At 56.0% G+C, this 11,385-nt stretch overlaps 1 protein-coding gene across 2 annotated transcripts in view; it reads left to right on the plus strand.

Annotated features, from left to right (window-relative positions):
- IGFN1 (immunoglobulin like and fibronectin type III domain containing 1) overlaps window positions 1-11,083 on the plus strand; it is a 32,399-nt gene extending 21,316 nt beyond the window's left edge. For both annotated transcript variants that reach the window (XM_045080993.1, XM_013058132.2), the window contains 11 exons: window positions 405-546; window positions 748-1,050; window positions 1,658-1,957; window positions 2,481-2,654; window positions 3,694-3,822; window positions 5,619-5,921; window positions 6,237-6,325; window positions 7,483-7,678; window positions 8,392-8,691; window positions 9,410-9,736; window positions 10,572-11,083. In XM_045080993.1, the coding sequence (XP_044936928.1) occupies window positions 405-546; window positions 748-1,050; window positions 1,658-1,957; window positions 2,481-2,654; window positions 3,694-3,822; window positions 5,619-5,921; window positions 6,237-6,325; window positions 7,483-7,678; window positions 8,392-8,691; window positions 9,410-9,736; window positions 10,572-10,585 (2,277 nt within the window). In that variant the 3' untranslated portion in view covers window positions 10,586-11,083. The remainder of the gene's footprint in view (window positions 1-404; window positions 547-747; window positions 1,051-1,657; window positions 1,958-2,480; window positions 2,655-3,693; window positions 3,823-5,618; window positions 5,922-6,236; window positions 6,326-7,482; window positions 7,679-8,391; window positions 8,692-9,409; window positions 9,737-10,571) is intronic.
- Window positions 11,084-11,385: the final 302 nt, after the last annotated feature.

The raw sequence follows: 11,385 nt of genomic DNA on the forward strand, positions 1-11,385 counted from the left end.
GCCGGGACCTCTCCACTCTCGGAACAGCCCTTCTGTCCTATAGCCCTTCTGTCCTCTGCCACAGCTGTCCTCTCAGGAGGACCGACGACATCAGGGTGGTCTAGGGCACGGGCCTTGGCGCCCGCTAGACCATGCTTCAGATCCCAGCTCCGCCTCTTACCTCTGGTTTCACCTATAAGATGGGGCCAATAATAATACTGACATAAGGTCGTTGCAACATTAAATGAGGTGCTGAGCTTGGAGGGCACTAGCATGCACCTGGGGCATGCAATGGTTTCCCGGACGCCGCTATTACTACAGTTCCTACATTGCATTAATAAGGGGCCCCGCTTCCCCCCCTCCCCCTGCCTGGGGGAGCTGGGCAGGATGGAGATGACGGTCTCCTCCACGCCCCTTGTTTGCAGCTCAGCACCCAGGATGGAGTCGTCTTTGAGCAAGATGGTCTCGTGCACAAGCTCCTCATTGCCCACGTGCAGGGGACCCAGGCTGGGAGGTACACCTTTGTAGCCGGCAACCAGCGGAGCGAGGCCACCCTGAGTGTCCACGGTGAGGCTCAGCCCCACCCCCCGCCCCTGCTCCACAGGCTCTCTGCTCCAGGGGGTCGGCATCCCCTCCACGGTCCTCACAGGGGAGGGGGGGTGGTCTTTACTCTCAGCCTACACTTCCTCCCCCGGGTCCTCTTTCCCCACGCCCCTGGTACACAGCGCCCAGCCTGTTTTTGACTCCCTGGCCCTGTTATATCTCTAGATCGCCCCGTCATCGCTGCTGATGTGACAGAGAAACTGAGAGAGCCACTGGTGGTCAAGGCTGGGAAGCCGGTGACAGTGAAGATCCCCTTCCAGAGCCGCCTCCCAGTTCAGGCTTCCTGGAAGAAGGACGGGACTGAAGTGGTGGACAGCGGCCGCCGCCAGGGAGCGCAGGTGGCCCTGGGGGAAGGCTTCACCCGGCTGTGCCTCCCCAGCGCCAGCAGGAAGGACGGTGGCCAGTACCGCGTGACACTGAAGAGCGAGGGCGGCTCTGTGCAGGCTGAGCTCACCCTGCAAGTTATAGGTGCCAGCCCCAGCCTTCTCCCCAGCCGAGGCCTGCGTGCTCCCAGGGTTCTGGGGCCTCCCTGCTGGCAGGAGCAGGCCCAGTGTGTGCTCCCCAGCCCCAACCCTCATTTGCATGTTCTCTAAGATACAAACCTCCCTGCTGGCAGGAGCAGGCCCAGTGTGTGCCCCCCAGCCCCAACCCTCATTTGCATGTTCTCTAAGATACAAACCTACTCCACCTTGTCCTTTCTCCCCTCCTCAGACTGGTTAGGAAGAAGACAGGGCTGGTGGCTCTTCTCTGCGAGCTAAGGCACTGGGCCAGGGGCGGGGGGGGGGGACCACTGGGGTGGGATGGTGGCCCTCAGCCTTGAGCAGTGCCAGCAAGTTAGGACTGCCTGTGGCCAGAGAGCTGAGCAGGTGCCTGTACTGGCCACAGGGATGCATTCTGGGTCACCTCTGTGTGTGGGGGGGGAGGGGGGGAGATACCTCCAGGTAAAGCCCGAGGCTCTCTGGGCATTCCACCCTATAGCCGGCCTATCCGCTGATGAGTGGGGAGGTCTCGTACTTCTCCCTTTCAGCTCCTTTGACTCCCCCTTCTCTTCCTGCCCCTCTCGGTGGGACCCCAGACAAGCCCCAGGCCCCACAAGGTCCCCTGGAGGTAGAGGATCGCCGGGGGGCTGGTGTCTGCCTCCACTGGCGGCCCCCAAAGGACGACGGGGGCCGGGCCGTGGAGCACTACGTGGTGGAGAGGCGGCAAGCCGGCCGGACCGCTTGGCTGAAGGTGGGCGAGCCCCCTGCTGGCAGTACCACCTTCACCGATGCCCACGTGGAGCAGGGCAGGAAATACACCTTCCGGGTGCGAGCTGTGACCTCTGAGGGGGCGGGGGAAGCCTTGGAGTCCATGGAGGTGTTGGTGGCTCCTGAGGGTAAGAGGATGGACCGGGCCTTAGCGTTCCCCAGAGGGGGGGCGGGGCTGCCTCGGACACTGAGGGACACAACGATGGGGGGGCGTTTTGGGGCCCTTGTAGAGAGCACTGTGGAGACTCCTCGTGTAGGTTCACTTGGGATTTGGCAGGAGACCAGTAAACAAGGGTCATGGGGTCTTCTCCCAGCCAGGGCTCTCCGGGAGTTGGGGTGGACACGCAGAGCGCACTTTCTCAGGAACCTGGGCGGGGCAGACACCATCCTCCATCAGATGCCCTCCCTCTGAAGCATCTGTCAGGAGACCTGAGACTGAGGGGCCTCCGGGCTGCCTCTAAGGCTCCTAGGCCACAGCCAGAACAGTGTCCTAGGGTAGGCTGGCTCAGCACCCCTGACACCGCCTGGGAAAGAACAGTATGGCTGTCCCAGGTGTCCCACTCGCTGTCCCCCAGGACCTTGCTGTGAACTGGCACCTTTCCTTGGCCTCTGGGGCTGACCTGCCCCTTCTCTTCCCACCCCCCCCCCCAGCTCTCCCCGGGCCCCCTTCAAGCCCAGCCATCCAGTCGGCCTCCAGCCAGGGCATCACGCTGACGTGGACGGCACCTCGGGGCCCTGGCAGTGCCCACATCCTGGGCTACTTGATTGAGAAACGCAAGAAGGGGAGCAGCGCCTGGACACCAGTGAATGCCCAGCCTGTGCCTGGTGAGTGAGCCTGAAGGGACACTCTGCTTTATCCTGGCCTCCACAGTTTCCCTGCATGACCTCCTGGCTCCAGGGCCCTGTGCCACCAGCTTGCCAGTCCCTTTAGTACAGCAGGTCTCACTTGGGGAGGTTTCACCCCTTGGGAACATTTGGCAATTGTCTGGCAATTTGGGGTTGTCATAACTGAAGTGCGGGGAGCTGGGGGGTAGCACTAGTGTTAAGAGGTCAGAGATGCTGCTGGACACCCTGCGGTTCACAGGGCCACGCCCCTGTCCCATTCCCATGTCCCCAAACACAGAATTATCTGGCTACAAATGCCAATAGGGCCAAGGTTAGGAAACCCTGGTTTAACAGAAGTCTCAGGACAGAAGCCAGAGCTGGAGCTATTAGCCCTGACCGTCTCCTTCTGGCCTTGACCTGGGGCAGTGTGCTCTTATCTCTGGATCTTACCTTTCTCATCCTTAAGAAGAGGAGATGTGTTCCCTGTCCTACTCACTTCCCTACAGTTTCCAGAAAACTGCTTTCTGAGATCAGAAAGAATTCAGAAACATCCAAGCCAACATTTGCAGGAGAAAGAATAGATTCCAAGCCCCGAGCATGTTGTCAAGAGACCAGGTTTCTAGCCAGGGCTGTGCCACTTAGGACCTCAGGATCCTCATCTCTGGAAAGAGGGTGGTGAACAAGGGCACTCTTCCAACTTCACTCTCCTAGTCCTTCTGTCTCATTTATAAATCTATATAGCTTTGTAACAACGTTTAGAAGTCGGTAAGGCAGAGAGAACCAGAGAGATTAAGGCACTTGTCCAAGACTACCCAGCAAGTTAGTGGCAGAACCAGACAGGGACTGAAGCCTCTCACCCTGAGCATTGCTCTTCTTACCTTGGAGACCCCCGAGTCACCCCTAGCCAGCTGGCTGGAGATGAGGAATGTGTCGGGAATCTAGGCTTGGTCTTATCCAGAGCTTGGAAGCACCAGGCCATCTGTGTGCCTATGGCCTGGTCCTGTCACAGGCAGACGAACGTGGGGTGGGCTTTTCACAGAGAGGAGGTGGACCGTGGCAGACGTGCGACAGGGCTGTCAGTATGAGTTTCGGGTCACAGCTGTGTCTCCCTCTGGCCCCGGAGAGCCTGGGCCTCCATCGGATGCCGTCTTTGCTCGGGACCCCATGAGTAAGTAGAACACCAGCCCAGGTTGGGTGGGGGTGGTGACGAGCAGGGGATAGCTCTGGAGCCCGTGGGACAAGACAGGGGCTATAAGAAGGTCAGGGTTGGTCCTGAAGGCCATGGTCAGGAAGGCTGGAAGACAAAGGTCAAAGGGCCTGTGGAGTAAGGTGTATTTTAGGGGCCCTGGAGGATTGAGATCAGGCAGTGGGGATTAGAAGATCCCTTCCCAAGATCACTTAACTAACTCTTCAGCCTCTGGGCAGGTCAGGCCCACCTGCTCTCATCCTATAACCATCCACCCACCCCAGTGAGGGCTTGTCATCACCATGGGGCAGGTGGGAAGTCACCATGGAACCTCATTCCTAACTATCCAGCAGATCTTTGTTCATTGCCTTTATTGCAATGGCTGACATTGTGCCAGGAACTAGATAAAAAATGATGGCCTCTGCTTCTGGTCTAGAACTGCATTTCCCTCTCTGTGATTTCAGACATCCAGCACAGACAGATGTCAATAGACATGCTGAGAACAATGTAAACAGCCAAAAAAATCTGTGATCAAAGATGTTTCTAACATGTAGCCTGTGATATTTCTAAGACCTACAGGAAAGGGACCTGTCCTACTTGGAGCCACATTTTCCAAATTTGAGTAGAGAATACCTTCTTCACAAAACCCCCTTCAAAAACCTCATTCCAAGGCCTAGGGCTTAGGAAATGCTGCTCTGTAGCCTTCATGAGCCCTATGAGCCTGCTAGTGACAAGCCATCAAGGCAGTGGCACATTTCTGGCACTTGCCGGACTGGCCACATGGTCACCTTGAAAGCACCTACAGGGCCTGGTGCACAGCACAGGTCTGGGCTGTTAGAATGAATCCAGAAAAAAAAAATAGAACGTTGTACAAGTTTAACGGATCGAATGGTGTCTAAGTTTTAGTCCTAAAAAGGGCAGTGTGTGGAATGCAGAGGGGAAAGCGGACCCATGCATTTTACTCCTGGCAAGGTGACCAACCCTATCCTAGTTTATCTGCCTCTCTCTCTCCGACAACTGATAGGGAGTGGGGACAGCAAGCCGCCAGAGCAGTGACTACAGCACCCGATCACGACCGTTCCTAGGCCGTCGCTGCTGAGTATGATCACCGACCGGCAGCCTGACCCAGGGGCTTGTTAGGAATGCAGAGTCTCAGGCCCCACCCAGGCCTTCTGTATTAGGATCTGTAGTCTTAACCAAATCCCCCAGTGGCTTATAAACAAATTAAACTTAAGAGAAGCACTAGCCTAGCCCAGATTAGAAACACCTGGGCAGCTCTTAAAACTCCGGCTGTCTGGGCTGCATCCCAGCCACGTCTCTGGGGATGGGACCTGGGTGCCAGGGTCTTCAAGGCTTCCCACAAGAGTCCACTGTGCAGCCAGCTTGGGTAGACGGCTCTGCAATGGACAAAGCCCTTTACATACATCATACCTTTGTTCCAAAACCCCCGTGGCTGGGTAGGGCCTGTGTTATTTTCCTTCCCACTTAACAGGTGAAAAATAAGAAGGGACTGAGTGCCCACAAGGCAGTCTTGACGAACTTAGAGCTCAGAATCAAAAGATACAGAATTCTAGTCTTCGGGGATCATAGAGCCCAGGGAGTCATCAACTCATATGCCAGATTTCAGGAATTACAGAAGTGTGGTTAGGGGAAGTGGGCTAACAGGTGGGTGAAGAAAGTCCCAGCCCCCCACAGGAAAACTAATGAACAGCCACATGGAGTGGCCTCCCTCAAGAGAGGGTGACGCAATTCCTGATCTTCCCTCGGTGCCCGGCCAGGACCCCCTGGGCCCGTGCGGGACCTCCAAGTCACAGACACATCGCACACTAGCATCACCTTGAACTGGGCCCAGCCAGACACGCAGGACGGGGATACAGCCCAGGGCTACGTGGTGGAGCTACGTGGCTCAGACAGTCTGCAGTGGAGCCCCTGCCACGAGGGCACCGTGCCAGTCACCACCTTCACTGCCAAAGGGCTTCGGCCCCAAGAGAGCTACTTCGTGAGGGTGACAGCTGTCAATGACGGAGGCCGTGGCGAGCCCACCTCCCTGGACACGTTAGTGCAAGTCGTGCCTGTTGCTGGTGAGTGCCATCGCCTTCAGTTCCCAAAGGCCCTTCCTGAGCGGGACCTCTGAGCAGCAGCCAGGATCCTTTTCCCAGTTCAATGATGTGCCCTTGATCGAGCACCTGTTAGGAGCCAGGCACTGGACAAGGCAGGCCCATTCAGAAATGTTTTCTTATTACAACTCATAAAAATCCTAGAGGGTTAGTGGTATTTACCCCCAAGTTGCAGATAAGGAAGCTGAGGTCAAAGGGCTTTGCCCTGGGTCATGCCACCGGTATGTGTGGAGGGGCCCAAGTGTGGAGGGAGGTGACAAGCCATCTTGTGTGTTCCAGTCCGTCCCAAGTTCCTGATGGACTCCAGCAGACGGGACTCGCTGATGGTCAGAGCTGGGGAGACCATTCGTGTGCCTGTCTCCTTTGAAGTGAGTATAGCTCATGGGGAGTGGGGAGAGGGGCCCAGAGTGGCCAGAGGAGCCAGAGTCAGCCCTGTGATTCTCTTTCACCTCCCCCCTCTTTCTGGTCCCCAACTGGTGGACCAGTCTTGTGCTGGAAATCAAGCCAGAGTCAGGATGGAAGAGGGTCCTCCTTGAAGACAGGATCATTCTACACGCTCATCTACACCCCCTCTAGTGGTCACTTCTGTTACTGCACCTCTAAGCTATGACGCCCCCTTTCCTTTCTCCTCCCTTAGTCTGGGAATGCAGTGTGGCTGCAGCACGGACAGTCCGTTTTGACTTTACAAAGTCCTGAGTATGAGTACTGTACAGGCACATGAACTGCGTTTGACTCGGGATGGTCCTCCACCAACACCACCTGGGGTCAGATTCTAGCCTCATTACTCACTAGCTGTTTGACTCCGGACAACTATCTTAACCTCTCTGTGTTCCAGCTCCCTCATTTGTCAAATGGGGACAACAGTAACTTCTCTCCAGGATTTTTCTGAGGATTCAAGGAATTAATACCGTGAAAGCACATAAGTAGAGCTTGACATGGCAAGAGCCCAACTGTGTTATATAGTACTAATTGTTGTTGTTGTTGTTGTTACTATTATTAAAGTCATCATCATCATCTCTGTGGGAACTCATAGGTGGCAGTGCCTGATTCAAACCCAGATATAATTCTAAATTACATGTTCTTAACTATTAGACCGTAATATGACGTAATGTGACAAAATATTTCATACACACGCTGAGTGTTCCTCAGCCCTGTTCTCTATACTTGCCACGTATTATTAACTCCTTCAATCCTCAGAACACTCCTGTGAGGTAAGGGACTGTCCGCATCCCCGTCTGACTCTGATGCCCAGTGTGACAGGTGCCAGAGGCTCTCACAGGGACTTGGCGGTTTGCCTTACTCCCCCTTTCCTGCTTCCTCGCTACCCCACACCCCCTCCCGTCCCTCCCTGGATCCCTCTCTCAACCAGCCTCTCCCTAGGTAGGCATCTCCCACCTCTATGCTTTTGCTCGGACATTTCTCCCCCGGGAGTGCCCTTCTCCCCACTTATACCTTCGTCCCAGTTTCAGTGCCATACATCCCACGAAATGTCCCGTCTTTACCTTTCTTTCCTCTCATTTCCCAGGCTGTCCCCATGCCTGAGGTGACCTGGCTGAAGGACGGCTTGCCCTTGCTTAAAAGTAATGTGACCTCCACCAAGGAGGGCCTCACCCAGCTTCTGATTCCTGTGGCCAGCCTCTCAGACAGTGGTGTCTACACTGTGTTGCTGAGGAGCCCGCAGGGCACAGAGGCTCTCTACCGCTTCTCCCTCAGGGTGGCAGGTGAGGCCGGCCTGGGCAGGGGCTCCCGACACCAGCTTGCTACTCACTAAGGCATGGAGCTCTCCAGCTGTCCTGGTCACGTGTCTCAGCTATTCTCCCAAACCTGGGTACACAGGGGATCACACCACCAGCCCTTCCTGAGAGCAGGAGGAAAGGAAGGAAGAAAGGCAGAGGAAGAGTCTGGGGTGGGGCGTGCCCCAGAAACTTAGGGACCGCTAAGCCGTAGCCCTTCCCCCATCTGGGACTCTCAGTGAGCAGAGACAGTCCCCACCATTACCTCAGTTAAAAGAGCCTTGGAAGGACTGTGTGTGGTCCTTGTACGGGATAATTGTTGCCCTCCCCACGGGCACTCCTGCACAGCCCCTGCTCACCCTGGAGGAGCTTCTGGAACACAGAAACGACCAGTGGCTAACTGGGACCTCTGCAACTTGGTCTTTTGAAAGCTTCTCCACTGACCATGTCCTGGGTCATTTTACTTACAAGTCAGAGTGATTTCAAATGGCTCTTGTTGGAGAGGCTTTCCATGCCTTAGAGATCACTGTACACCCCAGCGGAGCTCTATCTGGCTCTAGCTGCCGACATGGCCAGACTGCATTCCCCAGGACCACAGAAGACTTGGGAACCTGGAGAAGGGCCATGCAGAAGCCTGTGGGCATTCTGGGGTGCCCTGCTGGGTCCTCCCCAAACTCGGCTGCCTTTGCTCTCTCGTGCAGCGTGTCCGAAGGCACCTGGACCCATCAGCCTGAAGGAGAACGTGCCCGGGACAGTGACGGCCGAGTGGGAGCCCTCTCCAGACGAGGCTGGGGGTGTCCCCCTGTACTACGAGGTGCTGACACGCTCCTCGGTGCACGGGCCCTGGCGCCAGGCGGCCGACCGTGTGCACACCAACCACTACACCCTCCTGGGCGTGCTCCCCGGCCGCGAGTACCACTTCCGGGTGGTGGCCAAGAACGAGCTGGGGGCCAGCCTGCCCTCAGACACCAGCCAGCCCTGGCGTATCCCCCGGCAGCGAGGTGAGCTCTTGGGGATGCGGGCTGCATCTGGGGCAGCCCCGGCATTGGTGGCCCAGTGCGGCTTAACGGGTCACTGGCCCAGGTGGAGGCCAAGAGCTGTTGCCCTGCCCTCCTCCCCACCTGCCCAGCTTCCCAGCTGGCTCAACCCACCTGCACTGCTCTCCTCTGTGTCCCTGACTCAGGATGGGTCTGGAGAGATGGGTCAGGATGCCTTTGGGTGAGGTCTCAGATCAGCAGCAGTCCATACGGCAAAGAGAGGTTAATGTGTCTCTGAAAATCAAATGTATTTTACAATCAAACAGATGTGGGCCTTCAAAGTAATCGCTAGAAAAAGTAGATCATAAAATCAGATGTGTGATTCCATATTTCTAAAACACAAAAATGTCTAAAAGGTTCCACACCAAAATGTTAGCTCTGGTCATTGAAGGCAGTGACATTATGCTTAGTTTTGATTCCTTCCTGCTTTGACTTTCTTATACATTCTAGTTTGTTCACAGTGAATGAGTGTTAGCTTATAGAAAAAAAAAAATCCAAATGTATTTTAAGAAAAGGATAAAAAAGTAAGTCCAGCTATGGGGGCCAAATTGATGGTAAGATGTGGCATTAGGACCCAGAATGTGCCTAAGTTCCACCAGGAACCAGTTACCCTGACTCGTGCCTTGGCCATCCCTTCCTTGATTACCGACCCTTCTCCCTCTCACCCTGGTTTCTGCCACAGACAGGTTCACGGTGAAGTCTCCAAGCTACCGGGAGCCTAACCTGAGCCAGAAGCCCCGGTTCCTGGTGGGGCTGCGGACCCACCTGCTGCCGCAGGGCTGCGAGTGCTGCATGAGCTGTGCTGTGCAGGGCTGGCCGCGGCCCCACGTCACCTGGTTCAAGGACGAACAGAGCCTGGCCGGAAACCCTGCCGTGTACAGCACCGACGTGCTGGGCGTGTGCTCCCTCTTCATCCCCAGCGTCTCCCCCAAGGACAGCGGCCAGTACAAGGCAGTGGCGGAGAACGCGCTGGGTCAGGCCGTCAGCACTGCCACCCTCATTGTCACAGGTGAAGGTACTGCCCTAGCAGAGGGGGGAGGGGAAGGAGAGTCGGGGAGCAGCCGCCTTCAGAGCCCTCCCTGTCCCCTGAAGGGTAGTTGGGCTGGAGGTCAGGATCCCGGGCCCTCTAACCCCTGTGGCTCTGCTGGCCATCACGCGGCCTCCTGGGGCCTAGATTTACCCACCTGCAAAATGTGCTATTAACTAGATCATTGAGGACTAACTCACCTAACTCTTGGCTTAGGGACGATGCCTCCCCAGCCTAAGCTTCCCAGTATGGCCTGCAACACATTTCAAGACAAGAGATGAAGGGGCCTCTTCTGTCTTCTGTGTTTTACCTTCATAAATATGCCCAGACACAGACATTTTGTGCCCCCAAAGCCTTGCTGATTGTCTTACTGGTAGTCTCTTTCAGTAAAGCAAATAACCTATGTTGATAAGAAAACAGTTTTCCTTAAGAGTACTTAGGACAGCTTATATTTTGAATAGAAAACAAAGTAACCCCTAAACATTTTAGATTATTGAGAATTGATCTTTATGCCAAAATGGCCCTTTCAGCACTGACCCAGAACATCTTTTCCTGCATCTGTGCCAAGGCCCTCGGGAAGCCACTCGCCAGGTGCCCCAGCACGTGCACGCACCTGGTCCTGAAAAGGCTGTTTTCAGAAAAGTGTTGGGGGGCTGGTTGCCAGGGGAGGAATTGGCCCACGCTCAGAGAGTACGTGCTGTCTCTGGACTTGAGCCCTTGGGACTGACCATGACCTTCGCCACGGAACGGGGGCGGGGGGGCGGGAAGCTGCTCCTTCGGGACCAGCCTGACTGCCCCAGTGCTCCCTGTCTTGCAGAATCCAGCTCCTAACACCACCTCACCCTGGAGTCCTGTCTGGCTCGACGGTCGTGGATGACGACAGATCCCTGAAATTTCGCTCTTGACACCCATACTGGCCCAGACAGACAGTCCTAAAGGACGGAGGACACCGGTCGTGCCTGGAGCCCCAGGGAGACAGGAGCGAGGAGCAGGAGGGCATGGAGTCCTTGGGGGAAGAAAAAGAAGAAGAGGGGCGACCTTCAGCCTCTCCACCCCAAAGCCAACTCCCTGAACGTGACCATGAACCTCCTCCACTCTCTCCATGGGGACTTCTTTCTTCTCTACTTCTTGCCAGAGATCCGGAGTGAACCCGTCGGCCAGAACAAGGCCCAGCCCTTGTTTTCTGGAAGCGGGTTCTTGGAAGAGCTGGGCCTGCTGTGAGCACAGGAGGGAGGAATGAGGAGGTCAGAGGAGCTGCATGAGGGCCGGGGGACCCAGGGGGTGTCTGGAGGGTGCGCTTTCTGTACTTTTCATCATTAAAACATTAGGCCAACACAAGCCTATCCCTTGCAAGTTGACTTGGGGCTGGTGTGTTGGAGGAAAGGTTCCCACCACAGAACCTTCACCCCAGGCGCCCACAGGGAGGACAGGTGGTTCTGCGCCTGCTTCTGAGGGCAGGAAACCAGAGAGGGGTTGGAGGGTCTGCATGGAGGAGAGACACACTCTTCACTCTCACCCATGTGTCCCTCACGCCGCTGGCAAAAATCCCGTGAGCAACAGAGCGAGAGGCTTTCCTGGGTGTTAGAGTGTGGGGGACCCAGAGCCAGGGCTGCCTGAGACCGCTGTTTGTC

The sequence above is a fragment of the Mustela putorius genome, unplaced genomic scaffold (assembly GCF_011764305.1).
Source record: "Mustela putorius furo isolate JIRA1106 unplaced genomic scaffold, ASM1176430v1.1 tig00000508_pilon_pilon_pilon, whole genome shotgun sequence".
Taxonomy (NCBI): domain Eukaryota; kingdom Metazoa; phylum Chordata; class Mammalia; order Carnivora; family Mustelidae; genus Mustela; species Mustela putorius.